The 19,365-nt window shown below is 36.9% G+C and overlaps 1 protein-coding gene across 1 annotated transcript in view; it reads left to right on the top strand.

The window, feature by feature from the left end:
• The window catches only part of RASA1 (RAS p21 protein activator 1), a 76,132-nt gene that overhangs the window by 15,270 nt on the left and 41,497 nt on the right, over positions 1–19,365 (top strand). Inside the window, exons 5-13 of the mRNA XM_006023848.3 lie at positions 865–1,000; positions 1,926–1,996; positions 4,896–5,013; positions 8,044–8,075; positions 9,772–9,824; positions 10,312–10,462; positions 15,110–15,188; positions 18,690–18,810; positions 19,139–19,295. Coding sequence (XP_006023910.1) covers positions 865–1,000; positions 1,926–1,996; positions 4,896–5,013; positions 8,044–8,075; positions 9,772–9,824; positions 10,312–10,462; positions 15,110–15,188; positions 18,690–18,810; positions 19,139–19,295 — 918 coding nt within the window. The remainder of the gene's footprint in view (positions 1–864; positions 1,001–1,925; positions 1,997–4,895; positions 5,014–8,043; positions 8,076–9,771; positions 9,825–10,311; positions 10,463–15,109; positions 15,189–18,689; positions 18,811–19,138; positions 19,296–19,365) is intronic.

The raw sequence follows: 19,365 nt of genomic DNA, 5'->3' as shown, positions 1-19,365 counted from the left end.
AATTTAATCCCTTTAGTAATCAAAACGCATTAATTAGATTACATGTAAATAATAACAACCAATGGAAGCTTTATTAATGTTTAATAACTTTTTTTGTCAAAATGTTTAGGCATTTCTGGGAAGTTGCCTTTATCTTTTCATCCGTTAGCACACTCTAAATTAAATCAAAAGTCGTGTAAAACAGAAAATGGTTTGTTTTGACAGCTGTAATGTACTCTTGCCATTCACTAAAAATCTAATGGGCGAAATCATTTTAAGAAAGAAATGAGATGTTCTTTAGTCTTGGAGCTCTGCAGGTATGCAATCAACAATGTAGCTTTTCCATAATAATGAAATATTTAGACATTTCTGTGTCATAAATTTGTTAAATCAGCTTGTAATTCAGAGTTTTCATTTTATAGGAAGATATCCCATTAGATTATCAAATCTAGTTCTCAGATGTAAGCTTTCTCTCTCAAGAGCATTTTAGTTTGATATTTTGACTGTTTTGAATTGAAATGTTCCACATCTTAGAGCTCCTAATTCACTGCTTCTCAGAAAACTTTCTGATGTTTATCTTGATGTCTGCTTTTAATTCCATCACTTTCCTTTAGGTAATTACATCTGTTTTGAACATTTTTTAGTGTTAAATATTTTTAAAGTTATTTTGCTATGCCACCCACAAATCTTTAAATATAGTTCAGGTAAGATGTGTATACTTCTGTTTCAACATGTATTTTTTTTAGAAGTCTATTATGTTAGGTGTAAACTTGAAAATTATGTTTTCAAAAATGAATACAGCAGTTTTCTACTTTTATGTAAGCTATTTGTGTAGTTTTGTAGAAGATGTTTTTTTCTATTAAATCTTGTTTCTTTACCTAACAGGATTATTGCCATGTGTGGAGATTATTATATTGGTGGACGACGCTTTTCTTCACTCTCAGACCTCATAGGTTATTATAGTCATGTGTCTTGTTTGCTTAAGGGGGAAAAATTACTTTTTCCTGTAGCACCTCCAGAGGCAAGTAATAACTTTTAAAGGTTATAATTTTTTAATAACACTTATCTTTGTAGTGATACAAATTATTTTCTACTAGGAGGGAAACATTGTTGTAGTCAGTCTCCTAACTTTATGGTAACATTTTCACTATATAGCAAATTATAAGGACCAGTAAGATAGATGCTCTTTTTATGAAAAAAGCTTGTAGATCTTAAGTGTTTTTTTTTCTCTTAATTACAACATAAGGTACTGTGGCTATCTCTAAACACTAGATAAAGAAGAAATAAGAGAATTTATATATATATATATATATATATATATAGCCAGAAAGAGGTAAGACAGCCCATTATAGAATAGTAAAATTAATATGAAAATTTAGAGAAAATGGAATAGAATTGCTCCATGATACCTAGCAGAGTGTTCATATAATCTAGTTTAAATGTAAAAAACTGAGTTTCTGAAAATTTAAGCTCCTTCTGAAGTTTCTCTGGAACCATCAAAAGAGGGTTCCAGAAAAAGGCACCCAAAATCAATGTTCGGTTTTGAAAATGTCATGAATAGAAATCTCAAAGTGGAGTGGGAAGTCTTACCTATGCAGATGTATTTGAAGGGCATAGACTAAGCTTGTCTTTTCATGGGATTTGCCTTTATTGGTAACTTAAGCGTAGACCCCATAATTATCAGTGTAAATTAATTAAAACGTCAGGATTCTAATATAATAAATATCTAGTTAGAAACTAGGGCTAAAATCAAATGACAGTCTTTAGCTAATCGTGTACATCATCCATTTCTATCTCTTATCATTCTTGAGTTACAGAAACTTAAAACAGTAAGGGGTAAATGACACAATTTTAACAGTCCTATACCTCAGGCTGGCTTAATGTTGGAGGCCATTGGAGAGAGAGATAATTACATCTTTTTTTCCCCCTCTTCCTCTAAATTATAGCCAGTGGAAGACAGAAGGAGAGTTCGAGCCATTCTGCCGTACACTAAAGTGCCAGACACAGATGAAATAAGGTATGCTTTATTAATGGGTAAAAGCATTTGAGTTACCCCTAGATTATTATAAATACTAACAAGTAGTTTTAATATAGCTTTTAATAACTAGACAGTTTTCATTTATATGCGACTTTTCCTGCAAGTCAAAATATTAGGGTTTATTTATCAAATGTAAAGATAATAGTATTAAATTTGGGGTTCTTAATGATTAATGCTAACCATGAAGGCATATATAATTATAAGGGGGAGCTGTTTGTTTTAGTCCTCTTGAAATTCATTGTAACCTAATGAAACCATTTAACTTTGAAGGCAAATTTCTTCAAGCTTGAGAGTTGTCCCATAGGTAGATGGGGATGTCTGGGTATAGGTGTGATAAGTTTGACAAAAATGTTTTTGTTTTTTGGGTGGGCAGGAAGGTGAGGACGGTAAGGGCAGTGTGTTAGTGGATGAAATAAGTGAAGAATAATTTTGTTCAAGGTAATGGGAAGTTGAAATAACCACAGAATGGATTGTGACGTTGTAGAAAATTGTTTTTTATGAGAGTCCCTCATTGAGGCATTGGAGTCAGTAGCTAACTATGATTCTTATTTTCAGAAAGCAAGTATGCCAATTCTGACTGCTCAATGGAGATAGTGATCTGTCTGCGGCACCACAAACCTCACATCCAGGCATTTCCTGAGCTGCTACCTTTGCAGTGTGTGTGGGGGCTGACCCAGGAAATCCTGGGGTCAAAAAAAACCTGCGTGGAAAAAAAGGCGGAGCAGCACGCTTGGCAGCATTGTGCTGCTCAAAACTGGAGTCTGACTGGCCAGAGCCATGCTTGGGCTCCTGGCCAGGCTTCCTGACATGGCTGCAGCCCTGGGAGGCCCCCAGGACCCCAGATAAGGCTGCTGGGACTAGCATAGTTGCTGGCCCCAGCCTCCCCTACCTACCTGGAGTAACCTGCTGCACATGCCAGAGCAGGTGACATGGGCATTCCCTGGGGACAAGTAGCAGTGGCACAGGGTGGGCTGCTGCTACTCATCCGTGAGGAAACGAACATTTGCACTCGTCTGGATGTGTCCAATGAGATGATTGAGTCATCATATCAAATATGGTCCCTTAGATAAATTTAAGATTGCATTTTTGGGTCCTTCCTTAAAATAAGAGACGTTGTTGACAGGATTTATGAGGAGATGACACGATCCAGGACTGTTTTATCACTGCTGTATAGAAATGTGGTGACTTTTGTCCCTTGTTGGCGTCTCAGGAGAATCCTGGAAATTTAAACGGGGAATGTGGTTGGGAGTAAGAAAAAAGCATGACCTTAAATAAAATGGAGAGTGTAACCAGCCCATTTCCTTAACTTCTGGAACTTTCTAATATATTTATTTATAGAGTCACTTGTTTTGTTTTAGATGATTTTCAGTTAGAAAAAACAGGAAAAAATTGTTCAGTGCTACAGTGTTTGGTCTAAAGATAGACAAGTAGGCAGTTTAGCAGGGACAGGGAACAACCATTGAATTAGCTGTAGAAAGAAAATGCAACAGATAGTCCAGAAGGGAGGAATATATGCTGTTTGCCTAGTTTCATGGTACTTTTTTTTTTTTTTTTTTTTTTTAATGTTGCTGCTTTCCAAAATAAAAATGGGAAGGATCTACAAGTTTGTTGTCTAGGCTTGATTATTTCAAAGTCATAGGCAGGGACTTTTGGAGGAGTGACAACTGTACCAAGATGAGACTGTTGATAGTAATACTGCCTCTGATACCTAGAGTAAATGGTACGAGAACTGGAGTTAAAATAATCTTTCAAGTTTCCAGTGCAGTTTCCCATATCTGGTTTAACACACACAGGGCACGTTATGAGAATCTTTTTATTCTTTGAGAGAAATTTAATTTTCTTAGCCAGATTGATAGGAGGAGGCAGAAAAGAAGAAAATTTAGTAGTGTTGCAAATAAAGCCTTGTATGTCAGGTAAAGGAGGATAGAAAAAGTCATGGGTTAATGTGGGGACCTTAATTGCTATATATAATTTACATGGGATGTACTAATGAATCTATTTGGACACCACACTAGAGAAAGCTAAAGACACTTTCTTTTGCACAGTGGCAGTTCTTATTTCCTTTAATGTACTCCAAGTTGGCAGAAGTCTTATGGTTGAAGAGGCCTTGTAAAGACCAAGTCCTAGTAGTTTTTAATATTTTAGGATATCTCCAGCGTGGAACTAGCCTATTAAATCTGGTGCCTTGTCTGCCCTAGACTTTGAAGAGCTGCTTACAAAATAGCTGTTTCTAACATAACTGGCATTAAAGTTCTTGGAATTCTCCAGTTTGAAAGTCTGAAGCTGAAAATGTGCGTGATCCAAGTGCAAAATTAAAAGGATATACTTGTAATAGAGACTAAGTATAATAGAGACTAAGTATAATGATGCATCTCATCAATCTGTTATTCTTAGATGGCATAAATGTAACCTTTTAAAATATTTATACTTAGATTTGGAAGAGTTTTTTTAGGTATATACCTATTGGATAAACCTAAGCACTGCATACAGTTAATGTTTACTATGCCCTTGGTAAGGGGGCTTAAGGAAGTACAGTCGCCTTCCTGATTCAGAGTGTGTATATAGTCCAGAAGTTTACCTCCTTTCTGGCATGTTTCCTGTGCAAAAACTGAGAAATTTCTAGTGTCATACATGTCCCCCCTCTTCCAAAAATTTCAGCTGGCCTATTAAAGGTGTTTGAAAATTTAGGTACACACAAATCTAGTGAGAAGTATGCAACAGGCACTTATACCATAACATGTGTGATATAAAGGCTGGAATGATAGCAAATATAATCTATTTTTTCATGCTCAAGTCGTTTTAAAAAAATTGTTTAAATGATGTTCAGTAACTCTTCTTGATAGCAGTTCTGGTTTAATCATACTGTAACTCTCTTTAGTTTCCTTAAAGGAGACATGTTTATTGTCCACAATGAACTGGAAGACGGCTGGATGTGGGTTACAAACCTACGGACAGATGAACAAGGCCTTATTGTAGAGGACCTAGTGGAAGAAGTGGTAAGTTTAATTTAAAATACATAAATTTGTCCCTAAATATGGGTTCCCTAAGCACATAAATAATCAAGAAAGAAATGCAAAACTCTAGAACTTTTGGTTCAGAGATGATACCTTTTATTGGACCAACTAAGAAATTGCAAAAAAACCCATCTTTTTCTGCTAATACACCCCTAAATAACCAAGGGGCATAGTATTTATTCTGCCAGACTTTAGATTTTGTTTTAAATTGTAATAACTCATTCTTGATGCATCAAAATATAGCTTCTCTTTGAGTCTAGTTTCTGCCAAATTGTCTCTTGGCAAACAAGTTAATTCTGTCTGTCTGTCTGTCTGTCGGTCGATACTGTGGTACCAAATCTCTCTCTTTCCCCCTTCCCCTTCTGCCCCCTCCCTCCTTCCTTCTCTTTTTCAATATATATTCATATTCTTTTTCAATATATATATATGTGCCTGGCATTGTGAATGTGTTCATAGACAGTTCTCTAAACTCAGGCAGTCCAAGCAATAGAAGAGCATCTGTCAGTCATTTTTATTTTATTGTGGTGGTATTTGGTACCACAGTACTGCTCCTTTTGAAAGATGCAAGCTTATCAAGTGTTTAAAAAGCGTCAGTTTTCCCCCTGCTCCGAACTCCAGTTTGGGACAGTTTGCCAAGGGAGTATTTCAAATGGAGAGTGAATTGCCATTTTCTAATTAAACACCAGCCTATCCTAGCCTTAGCATTAGTTAGGGCTCTGAAGTTGACTTGAAGGGACCAGCTGCCAATGGAGAATTGTCTAACTGAAACTCCCTTGGACTACTGTCAGCTTGGCCTCGTTACTAAGGGTGTACCAATAGAGATTTTTTGGGCTCATGGCCGATTTTTAGCAAGCTGTATTGGCCAATACTGATCCAATTCTGATATGCAGCCGGACAGCATGGAGAGCAGCATTTGGCTGGTAAGTCTGTTGTGAGGGGAGAAAAGGGGCATGGGGGGGTGCAGATAGAGGCCCCCACAGTGAGGGAGGAAATGTGCAGTGCCTGCCCCAGCCCCAACTAGGGTGGTGTGTGGGACCGGGGTGGCTCCTGCTGCTGCACACACACTGGGAGGGCATGGGGGTCATGTGCCCCCAGATCTGTGTGCGGGGTGAGGGCGGGCTGCCACTGCAGGCTGGGACCGGGCTCCTGTCTGGGGGGCCTGGGCCAGGCTGTGATCAGGGCAGGCAGGAGCAGCGCTGGGAGAGGGCTACTGGGGGGACTGCAGCCACCCCAAATTCGCAGTAGCCCAGCCCAGCAACGCCCCTGGCTTCAGCTCACAACGGCTATCCACCCTCACCCCATTTGCAGACCCAGGACTGTGTGCCCCCCCCTCCCATGCCCTCCCAGGGGGTGTACAGCTGTGGGAGCCGCCCCCTCTCTCCCCCGGCTCCCCAGACAAGCCGCTTACAGCTCCGTCCTGTGCCCTGCCCCTGGCTATGCAGCACCTGCCCCAGCACCACTCCCTCCTTTACCACAGGGGCCTTGATCTGGTTTCCTCCCCCTCAGTCCCTTCACTCACAACAGACTTCCCAGCTGGACCCCACTGCTTACCATGCTGCTGTGCTGTGCTCTTCGCCACCTGCATGTTGCACTGTGGCTGTGTGCATGCATAGGGCGTTTATTGGCCACATTATCGGCCACACCAGCCAAAAAAAGCCAATTGCCAATACTGTCACTTTTCCTTATATCAGTGCCAATCTGATATGGGACCAATGCATCGGTTTACCTCTAGTTACGTAACTTCTCTCTTTTGTCTATCTCATTTGTCAGTAGTAAGGGTAATTTTACTGTCCTGCCAGCTTGACGCTACTCAGCAGCTGAGTGGCACCAAGCATATTGATTGTATTGAAAATTCTGGGCTGTGGACTTTTGCTTCAAGGTCAGCAGTTCAGATAGATCTCAGATAAGTAGGTTTTTTTGGTTATGTGCTGTTGCTTAATTTCCAGTTGCTAGTTAGCAGATATCTACTTTGCCAAAACTAACTGCCCTACCTTCAACATCAGGAATTGGTGTCAGCGGGTGTCCAGAACATGGGCATGGATACTGAACGGTGTTCTCCTTGTTAAGAGAGTTAAATAAGTCTTACATTTGTAGTCTGATGGGGGAAAAACGTGTGATGCTTCTGCTATTGTTTTTGTTCTGGATTTTTCCCCCCTGTGGCTAAATATATTTCAGTCTACAGAACTGTCAGTCTGGCAATATTTTGCAAGTATTATATCAATGCAAATAAGTAATTGATAAGGACAATTAATTTCTCATGTATAATTTTTGTGGAGTACCTTTTTGTAATATTAATGCAAAGGATGAAAAGTTTGTTGCAGCCTCCTATTGTGATTTATTTAAGTGACGGCGCATATAATCTGACCTGAGGAAGCTGATAGCCTGCATTGTGCTAGCCCAGCCATGTCTCCACTGCTTGCATCATCTCTTGTTCTCCCAAGGTAGATGCAATACATATACTATGATTTTTAATATAGTTGATGCAGCACATTTAATTTTTAGGAGACTGTTTTAGAGTGAAGACACAGTCTGCCAGAAGGAAACCATTGTATAGATGTGAGACAGTGGCAGATGGTGGAACTGTGCTAGGGTGACTTTATGCAGTGGACTGTTGCAAAATCTGCTTAGTGTGAGTTTACCACTTTTACAGAAGATGTCTGCACTGGTTTAAATCTACCAGTGTAGCTAAACTAATCCAAATTTATTTTATAAAGCAAAACTCTTTAATAAACACAACAATAAATTTCCTCTGATTATAAGAAATGTTGCCCTATCTTCTTTTTTTCTTAAGTTTAGCCATACCCTTTTGCTGTCTCTATGTATCAGATGGTCAGTTTTCTTCCTAGAGCTGTGTAATAGCCATGTTAGCTGAAGAAGGGTCAATTTCAAAGTACTGTAATTCTTAAAGCATTTTTCATCCATACAGATAATCTAAATTTAGAAAATAGACTGCATGACAGTGATTACATGAGTCGTTACATCATGAACTTAGTGTGTGAATTCTCTTATTAGGGACGAGAAGAAGACCCGCATGAAGGCAAAATGTAAGCATTTTAATTTTATTCTTAAATATATATTGTAGAATGACTAATTTGAAACTTCAGTCTTGAAGCAGCCTGCCTTTTGGAAAGCCAAATCTAATAGTTCTTTCTGGATTTAAGATTTTTTGTATATTCTTTGCTAAGGATGACATTCTCTGTAAAGAAGTTTTGTGTCTTTAAATGGCACTTACACTTCTTATTAGTTCGTGTTATGGTGGATGAACCTGTATGAGCCCTGTGGAGATGGGTGAAAATCACTCCAAAAACTCATTAGGGATTATCATTTGAACATAGAAGTTGACATACTAGAGCAAATCTTTTACTTAAATCCCCTTCAAATTCTTTTGGTCTTGGAAAGAGAACAATTTCCATCACTAGAAAAATATGGTTTTGAATTTTCTAGTCTGGTACTTTAATTGCATTTGAGTAGGGTTAGTTTCTTAGTTAGTTTCTTGTGATGACGATTAGCATTATAGCAATTGGGTTTCTTTTTTAAATTACTTGTTCATTTAACAGTTATAGGTAAAAATCAAAAAAGTCAAGTAATCTATTTTTATCAAGAATCTTAAACCTATTGTGGCAAAAATTGTGTATTCTGTCATACAAAGAACCACTCGGAGAGGGACAACTAAATTTTGCAGCAACATTTTCAAATACTTAGTTCCTTTGATTAGCTTCGGGATCATTTGTCACTATTGCAGTTGCTGTGGCCTGGAGCATCACCAGATTTAATATTTGAAAGGCTAATGCTTAAAGGCATTTCTAGTTGTCTTAGGAGACGAGAAGGAATTGCTGTGGTGGGGTTGTAGCTGTTTGAACTCTGCTGGCAGTTCTTTTAGCCATTTTGTCTTTAATGCCTCAGTACTTTCAGGGGTGTAGGTTGTAGTTTCAGCATCTTTATTTATAGAGATAATCCCATTCACCTATACCGTTCATGGAAGGTGCCTCTAGCCTTGCCACCTTCAGGTCACACATCTGATGCTCATGTTGTCTATAGGTTTCTTTTGAAAAGGATTCCAGTAACAAGAGGCTGTCCATTTAAAAGATGACCTGGAAAGGAAAATACCAATAAAGTTTATTTTATTTTTATCAAACTCTCTTTAGAGAGAGAACAAATATACAAGAATTGTTTTTATTAGCATTAGGGACCTTGTCTATGCACAGACAAATTTTTCCGCCTCCTTACGAGTGCTAGAAACGCTGTACGCGTAGAAAAGGGTAGGTTTTGAGAACCTACCCTTGTTTGACCCACAAAAAGTCAGTACCCTTCTCCATGTGGGTTTTCTGTATACCCACATGATGTCAGTTTCAGAACTCTGGATAAAGGCACTTGGATTTGTTGTGATGCTGTTTTGCCATACACAGGGCTGTACAGATTAGGTAGCAATTATGGAATTGTTCTGAAGTTCTTATGTAGCTTGCTTCATGATGCTTTCTCTAACTTTTGGGGAAAATCACAATGCCAATTCAGCCATGGACCAGTCCACTTCCATGCATCTTATTACAAATTTTTAGTTTCACTTGCATGTAACTTTAGATGTTTAAGTATTATCAAAGAGCTGTATCATTGAGTAGCATACTTTTGTGGGTGACTTGATCTATTTAGGTCTTTAAATAGAGATTAATTCATAGCAGCAATCATCACAGAAACAAAAAAGAGCTCCAACAATCTTGCTTATTACACTCTTTTTTTCTTAAGATGGTTCCATGGGAAGATCTCCAAACAAGAAGCTTACAGTTTGCTGATGACAGGTACTTGTCTTTATTGATGGGGTTAGGATTTTAAGGTGTTTGGAGTAGGGTTATCTGTGAACAGCATTCAGCAGAAGGAACTCAAGATCCTGACTAGGGACTTTGGTGGCTGGTACAATAAATGCATGTTAAATGATCTAAATATTAGGATTGCTATTTATTAATATTTTAAAACAGTTACGCTGTCAGATGCTGTTGATTTTATACTTTCAGTGTGACTGTGAATCAGTATTCTTGCTAATTAATACATTTGATAATTGCTTAAGAAAAGCAATTACTGAGTAACTCAAATAATGGGGAAAAGAGCTATTGTTTTCCAAATTGAGAGAATTATTTAAACATTTTAGTATTTCTCTTTTAGATGACAATTGTTACATTTCTTTTGAACTTAAAACATCAAGCTTTCTGATGCACTTAATGGAGGAATATAAAAACAATAAAATACATTTTCAAGTAATATTTACCAGTATTTGAATATTCTTTTCAGTTGGCCAAGTGTGCAGTTTTCTTTTGAGGCCTTCAGATAATACACCTGGTGATTATTCACTTTATTTTCGGACCAATGAAAATATTCAGCGTTTCAAAATTTGCCCAACTCCAAACAATCAGTTTATGATGGGAGGCAGATACTATAACAGGTAAGTTGTGGACAGTTATTAACACTTCATATGTTGTGTGTGTGTGTGTATATATATATATGTGTGTGTATATGTATATATATATGTGTGTGTATATGTATATATATAGGAAAAAACCTAAATTTAATCTGTCATTTGATTATATACTAGTAGGCTTCTAACAATATGCAAAAAATAATTTTAAGAATTTAATCTTAATTCTCTAATGGGTATGTGAAAGGAGTGAACAGTTCTAAAAATGTTTTTAACCCTTAACAAAACACAGTTGTTTGTTCTAAATATCTGACCCTTTCTTTCATAAACTAGTTTCTTGAGATTACAGATTGTGGATCATGCATGATTTAAAATTTAAGAAGAGTCTGTTGGAACAGTTGGAACAGAGGTTCTCATACCTATTGACCAGATTTATCTTTCCTTTCTATAATGTCTTTGGAGAAAAAAAATACATTACTAACAGAAGTGGAGTGTTTCATAAAAATAAGAAAACAACTTCATGGTAACAACAACTTGCTCATATTCAACTATATTCAGTCAAGAAGGGCAAATCAGAGTGAGGTAACTTAAAGTGAATCTGTTTTTGCTGTTTGTTTGAACAGGAGAGTGGTAATATATTCTGTACAAAAAACAAGAAGATGGTAAAATATCTATATTCTCCTTTCATGATGATGCTCTGACCTGTGCCTTTCCCCATATAAATGCATCTGATTTTCAGGGTCCAAAAAGTCACAAGAATGTTAGGATTTCTGTATTTCAGCACCTATTTTTTTTTCTTTTTTAGTGGTGACTAGCTTAGATCCTTCTTCCAATGGAGAGTTCTAGAGCCCATAGACTGAGGTATTTGCCAGATTCAGAACCAAGGCATTCTTCTTCATCCCAACCTAGAATTTCTTTCCCTTCCAGCTTGGCTTCTGAATCGGTAGAGATCCAGCAGCTTCTGTGTCTAAGCAAGTATGAAGTTTTCCTAGCTGAAAAGTTCAGTGGATGGTCATATGATTTCAAATGGAAGATGGTATAAGGCTAAGCAGTTGGATCCTTTTGCATATCCCATACTTGAATATCTTCTACATGAGTCAGTCTGGCATTCAGACATCCTTTGTGAAAATCAAGCTAGCTACAATTTCAGCCTTTCATGAAGGTAACGAGGCATGCTTTTGGCCGTTTTGAAGCATTCCGTAAGTGAGGCTGCTTATCTGCACAGTGTTGAAGTGCCACAAATTTGAACAACTCTGGAATTTGGAGCACTTCAAATGTACATCTGTCTATGGCCTTAATATGGAGAAGAGAAGACTTGAGGGGTGATTTATTAACACTTATAGGATTGTTCTAAAAAGGTTGTTGATCGGATATTCTCTGTGTTCAGGATAGGATAAGAAGTAACAGTCTTAAATTACACCAAGGAAATTTAGATTGGATTTTAGGAAGATCTTTCCAGCTAGGAGAGTGTTTAAGCACTGGAACAGATTACTTGGAGAGATTGTGGAATCTCCATTGCTGGAAGTATTTAATTGCAGGTTGGACAAACCCATGTCTGGGATGATCTGCCCTGAGCAGGAATATTAGACTAGGTGCTTGTCTAAAGTTCCTTCCAGTCATATTTTTCTATGATACTATAAAAATAGAAATGGAGGAGACTAGAAACAAACCATAGTGAGGAGAATTTATCAAATTAGGCCTTGAGATTTGGTACAGTTCATTACTTAGTGAAGTGGGAGCCAACTTTTTTGGGAGGCATGCCATACATTAAACCTGATGCCCTCCCTGAGCACCACTTGGATCCCCTTCCCCTGCCTGATCTGCTGCTTTGCCTTCTGCCTCCTGCCCAATGCTTGCTACCTGCTTTGCACCCGCACTCCCTATCTGCCACATACTGTACACGGAGGCTGCCCATCCCACTTGTGGCATGGGCATCTCGGGTTGACTTATGGAATAATGAGAGAGTACCTTTGTGCTCTTAGCCCTACTCCCTACCAAAATAAAACTGCTCTGTCTCCACGTTTTAAGCAGATGCCTGTTCGCTGCATTTTTAACTGAGACACAAGGAGCGGTGACACTTGAATAACAGTTTACTATTAAATTATGGTTGGAAACAGTTTATTTTTATTTGGTCTGATGGATTAATAATGTTATTTGATAGAAGGGTATTAAGTCTGTAGTTCCAATTTAATAACTGAACTGTTTCTTGTAAAATACTGGCTCTACAAGTATCAGGTTGGGTTGAGTAGTCCTTTTTTGGTGCTGATCCATTGCAGAAGACTTCTTTATCCCATGGTACAAATAGCAATCTAACATTAAAATTTATCAGGTATACTTCAATCTTTGGTGTGGTCAGCAGGTCTTCGACATCACTTTTTTTAGCACTCTCTATTTTGTGCATTTTGGTTAATTTTTATCAGTTAATTACTGATTTAATTCTGTGAGCTTAACTAGTATTTTTTTCCAATAAATTCAGGTATCAGTAACATGCTAATCTGATTCCAGCTGGAGAAGCAGCTTTCATAAGAGAAAATAGATGGTACGACATAATTTAGCAGTACTAGGGCAGAGAAGGGCAGGGTTCTTTGAAGACCATGGCAGGTGGTGGGGGGAGCTTTAATCCATGCTAAGTAATCTGATGGGAATCTCTAAGTATGAAGTATATTGCATAATTTGTTCCATTAATTCTTGAATTATTAAACATTCTATATTAAATGAAGACACTAAAGGCCATATCCTACTTCAGCTATTAGGTGACAAAGTACAGTCTTATTCCATGATTCTTAAGTCTGTAAAAAATCATTAATCCATCTATTTTGTTATATGCTTTGCCTTAAAACTGTCACAAAAAGCAGCAAAGAGGAGGTGGTTCCATCCACCTTTTGCATTAGCAGTTTTTCAGGGACCAGAGCAAGGTGGTGTAGACTCGCACTTAGTGGGTGCATCTACACATGTAATTTACTGTGGAGCAGACTAATTAGTAAAGCATCACAGTAAAGCGTCGCAGTCTACACGTGTACCAGTATTCGGGCTTAGTAAATTAACTCAGTCATAAGATAGTGTGGTCTGGGACAGTACTATCTTACAGCAGAGTAATTATGTGCGATCAAATGCACATTTAGATGGTGACAGGGTGGCTGGGGCATGAGGGTGCTAAAATGGTGGGGGGGGGTCTGCCTTCCACTTATTCCAATATTCTGTTACCCTCACTCTCATTATAGTAGTTGAATTCAGCAGAAATTATGTATAGTTACAGCTGAGAAACTGATTATAATGTATAGCTTGTTTGACTGGTGTATTTTCACACTTCTGTATTAAGTGAGCAAATATATTGTCTTTCCTACTTAAATTATAGTTTTTATTTTCAGGTTGTGTATAATAAAAGAATTAGTTAAGGATCATTATATACTGTTCATATTCCAATGTAAATTAAGTACCTTTTGATGGTAATTCTACAGAAATAAGTGGAAGGAACTCCAAAGGAATGCCCTTTAGTTTGTATATATTGCCACTTCTCAATCCTAGGTACTTCAAAATGTAATTTCAGTTTAGCTCCATCTAGTAATTGGAATGCAGCCTTTCCTTGTTGAAGAGTTCTAGTGATAGAGTATTTAATTTAATATGATAGCTCAGTGACTTCTAACTATAATCTGCATAATCTGCGTTACAGACGTCTTCTATTTCCTATTCCCACCCTCCTAAAAAGAAATTGCTTTGCACAGTGAAGTGTCTCCCATTCCTCTTCCCTTGTTATGGTGAGACTTGGAAAATTATTGCTAATAAAATAATTTGCAGCCTGGCTGGAGAGCTGGGAATGTACTTGCCCTTACTTGAATATAAAAAATTCTGTCCTCAATGTCCATATCATTTAGCATTTTGAGCATCTCACTAAACTCACTAAAAATATTTTAGAATGCATACGTTCTTTATTATTGATATATTTTAAATTTATGCTGACTTGTAGTTTGTTATTGAATTCTAATGAATACAAATGAATTCTTATCCTTAGCATTTTATACAAATATTTCTTTATAAATGTAATGTCTAATATTACCGTATTTTCTTCTATATAACATGTCCCCTAAATATCATATGCCCCCACTTTTTGAAAGGCAGAATCAAGGAAAAATACTTTTCCCAGTTATGGCTGCATAGAGCAGAGTCAGAACATAACCTTCAGTTGATTCAATCACCCTTTCCTGCATAAGTAAAGCTGAGTTCCTGCCTGCTGGGGCTTTGATTTTGAAAAGAGCTAACGAGGTGGAGCTAATGAAGCTATGAAATAGAGACCAGGAACAGTTAGCAGACAGCAAAACTCCCCTAAAAACATTCGTTTGATTAGTGGGACATCAAGACCATTAAAAAAGAGAGAGAGCCTTAACACCTGTAGAGTAAAGATCAATGAGCTATTAAGTCAATCTTCCTCCACTTCGTGAACAGTAATATCACAGCTCCTGTACAGTGGAGCGGGACTCAAATTTGGGTGTTCTCAAACTTGGACAGAAAATCAGCTGCTTTGCATAATAAATGTACTCCAGTTTGGCTGGTGGGAGAGAGGGGCTGATTTTGGGGGAAAAGGTGTGTGTTGTGTGTGAGAAAATATGGTATTCCATGTTGGAGTGAGGGAGAAACCCCTTATTCAGATTTAAAAAAAAATTTTTTTAATTTGCACAGTATTGCTGACATCATTGAACACTACAGAAAAGAACAGATTGTTGAAGGATATTACCTTAAAGACCCTGTCCCGATGCAGGTGAGACCTTTTATGCTCTGAAGAACATGTATGTTTAAAGACTTCATTTGATATCAAATAGAATTATAATTTACTTGGAATATTTATTTCAAATGGCAAAGGCAATAAATAGTAAAGTCCTAGTAAAGAGAGAATGAATATTTTCTCTGATACTATTTACTGCCAGACATCCAAAACAGCTATGCCAAAAGGAGGAAAAAACCCAAACACGGGATATTTTCACTGCTTTTTTTTTCCCTCTACTGTTCTAGCCTCATTTCTTATCAGTGAATTTATATTTGTTCCTTTGTTCCACTGCATGAGATACTGGACTGTATAGGGCTTTCTCATCATCCTTACTTCATAATAACTGATATGCTTGGTATTTTTTTGCCCTCATTTCTCTAGTTAAAGACATTTTTTTTTTTATTTGTCTATTTTTGTCTGATTTGTCTGTATCAATGGTATAAACCCATTTGCTCTTTTGTCAGTCTTTATTAAGTTGTTGTATTTGCCCAAATCCAAGATGGCTTTGAATTTGACCTCCCTCCCCAAATTAGATTCTGCTCATTGAAAACTATAAATCTGTTATCATTTTCCATGTATAGAATTTAATTATTGGAGGATCATTTTAAATGTGTGCTCCTCACCATGGTGGTGGGAAAAAGCAGACCCCCATACCTTTCACTTGCTGCTCCCCCACCCCACCTGTCTCTTCACTTACCCCAGATCTGTCACTGCTACTAGAGCCACCGTGTGCTCTGTGCCCTTGACCAGAGCCAGGGCTGCCTTACAGGGTAAGTGGGGGTGGGGAGGAGTCAGGCAGCAGCCATCTGCCCTAGGCTGGTATTTGAATCTAAGATGGGGTTTCTTTCCCCTCATGTTTAATGAGGGAAAAACCTCCATCTTCGATGTGAGTAAATATGGTAATTCTCCCTTTCTTTTGGTTTGGTCTCCTTTATATATTTTTTGAAATTAGGCATTCCAGTTTTTGGCCTTCATTGAGCTAAGCTAAAGAACACAAGTTCTTTTAGTATTATTTTAAAGTAGCCCTTCTGTTCATCTGTTGCAATTTGAATTCATCTGTCTTCAACATAAGCAACCAGAATATAGTCGCTGAAAGTAGTAGTAGTAGTCATTGGCAGTGGTGGTGCTGTTCAAGGCACTGGTAAGGCCTCACCTAGAATACTGTGTAGAATTCTGGACTCTCATGTTCAAGACAAATGAATTCAAATGCATTCTATTAGTAGTAATAATGATATTTATATTTTTATTTACCCTATTCGGAAAGGTTTGGGGCTTGCCTGTAATATTTTCCTATAACTAATGGAAATACCATATTTGATTCATGCTGGAATAAATTTTGCCTTCTTATGACTGTTGCATTGGATAATGGGATCATAGGTCATCTAGTCCAGCCTCTGGCTCAAGGCAGAATCACCCCTGACTAAACTGCCTCAGCCAAGTTACTTAACCTGCTCTTGAAAAACTTCTAAGGATGAAGATTCTAGAGTTACTCTAGATAGCCTCTTTCAATACTTGACTGCTCTCATACTCAACGTTCTTCCTAATCTCCAACCTAAATTAACCCTGCTTCAGTTTGAGCATGTTGCTTCTAGTCCTAGTAGCTCATAGTCCACTTCCTAGTCTATTGGTAACTTCTGGTGATTAATATACACTGGTGTTGATTCTCTGCTGTTTCTAGCTCATCACAAAAATTTTTATTAGTCCCTTTGTCGATAACCTGGTTCTCCATTTTATTAAAATTTGTCTTTATTATTCCAATTTTCTAGGTCATCCGGTATGATATTCTAATGCTGCTTGTGTTTCCCACTTTGTTGCATGCAGATTTCATTTGTTCGTTCTTATTTTTATGCCAAGACCATTAATGAAAATATTTAACAAGGTTAGTCATAAGATCAGCCCTTAGAAATTTCCACAAATAATCTGCCCCCTGCCTGATAGTGTGCCCTCAGAGTAGTCTATGATTGTCTCCCAATTAGTTAGTTCCTTGCCCATATTATAATTTTTGCACTAATCCCCATATTCTCCATTTTAGCCAACATTTTCCTATTGGATTTACTAAACATAGACTAACCTGCCACATTTCCAATGTCTAAGCAAATTGCATCAGAGAAATACTGTATGTTAATATAGCACAATCTGCCTTCAGTAAAGTAGTTTTTAATCCCATTTTTAATTATCTCCATCTTTATTATTCTTCTCTTCAAAATTTATTATAATACCGTACATACTGTTGACATCAGAGTAATGGGCCTATAGTTGGCAAGTCAACTTTTTCCCTTCCTTTAAATATAAGTACTGTATTTTTTTATGTTTTTCACTGCTACAATATTGACTCTAACTTGACTTTTTTTTTTCTTACCATACCTCTGATTGTCATGTGTCCAGTTTATTCCAAAATTTGGAAAGGAGAATTCCTGATCTTTCTGAGTAGAGTTAATTCATGTCTTTTTTGCATTTATTTCCACCTCAGTTATGATTATTTTCAAACTCTTATAACTATTAGCCTTTCAGCTTTTGCTGCTCAATTGAATTTCAAAAACCTTTTGGAAAAATAATCATTTAGTTTTTTATCAGTATATAGATTATCTTTAGTCTTTCCCCTTCCTAATTGCATGGCTATTCAGCTTCTTTTTTCTCTTTTCTCTCCTTTGTATGGTTAAATCTTTTTACTATTTTGATTTCTTTTCAGTGTTGTATTTTGACTTGAGAAAAGCTGGGCTCTTGGGAATTTTTGATCCTTACATTCTTGACCTGTAAAGCACAGATTTTGTTGTTTATCAGTATTTCTTTCTGTTTCTTGTGCATTGTTTCCTTATTCTTAATATCCTTTTTGAGGTTTAATTCATCCAGCATGAATGAGCGCAACTTTGAATGAAGGAGAAATAGCCCTGTTTTTAAACAGACATAGTACAGAGAGGACGTGCGTAAGTTTCCTCATGTGCCTCAGTCAGTACACTTTTATTCTGACCTGTGCCACATTTGCTTTTCTTGTTGTTGGGCTGCTTACTAGTTCTCCCTGAAATATTAAGGCTCCACTGGCATCAGTAAACCGTAAGTAGCAGTAAGTAGAAATGTTACTAAGGTTATACAGAATGGTTCTCTCAAATATTAACACTAGATAAAGAAAATAACTATGCATCTTTTTTTTGTTTCTTTACTCATATTCTTTATTCAGAAGACCATATATAGAAGATGTTTATTTTTCAGTAGGCAGAAACAGACCACCTCCATTGTGCATCATAATTAACAGATAACAAATAATCTAAACTAATCAGTTGCAATATTGCAAATCAGAGGAAGAAGTTAGAGGCATCATAAAAACTTATTCGTCTTTTTATGACATTGCATCAAAGAATTAGGAAGAGTTTTTAAAATAAAGGGTTTTTTAAATAAATAATTCCAGTTTCAATATAATAGAGAATCTGTGAAATTGTTTAATAATATTTTTAAACTACAAAATGTTGATAGATGTGATTTATTTTCTTTTTTTACCAGCATCAAGAACAAGTACTTAATGATACAGTGGACGGAAAAGAAATCTACAATACTATTCGCCGGAAAACAAAGGATGCTTTTTATAAAAATATTGTCAAAAAAGGCTATCTTCTGAAAAAAAGTAAGAGCTTTCTTTTAAAAGTTTTCCTTTAAATACTTAACTCGTATTTTAATTGTTTGTTCTGTAAATTTCTAATGCAAGTTAATTAATCAGAAGCTTTATCATTATGATAGATATAATTGAACTTGAGAAATCACTTAAGTTACAAAACTACATAAAATTTGCCTACTTGTTGGAGAACCTACTGTACTGATTTTACTTTTATATAGATATTTTCAAGAGAAACATCATTTGGAAGATAGAGATATTTTCCATGAAAGTCAGCCCTCAAAGCCGAGAAACATCATTTGGAAAATATAGATATTTAAGTGATTTTTCTATTTTTCAGGCAAAGGAAAGCGGTGGAAGAACTTGTATTTTATTTTAGAGGGAAATGATGCCCAGCTTATTTATTTTGAAAGTGAAAAAAGAGCCACAAAACCCAAAGGATTAATAGATCTCAGTGTGTGTTCTGTCTATGGAGTACATGACAGTCTGTTTGGCAGGTATGATAATACCTTTCTTATCTGTGCAGTTGAACACTGTTTAACTTATTTTAGGCATACACCTATATTT

Source organism: Alligator sinensis, unplaced genomic scaffold, assembly GCF_000455745.1.
Source record: "Alligator sinensis unplaced genomic scaffold, ASM45574v1 scaffold218_1, whole genome shotgun sequence".
Taxonomy (NCBI): Eukaryota; Metazoa; Chordata; order Crocodylia; family Alligatoridae; genus Alligator; species Alligator sinensis.
The sequence above is the reverse complement of the archived record's forward strand: the minus strand, read 5'-3'. Positions and strand labels throughout refer to the sequence as shown.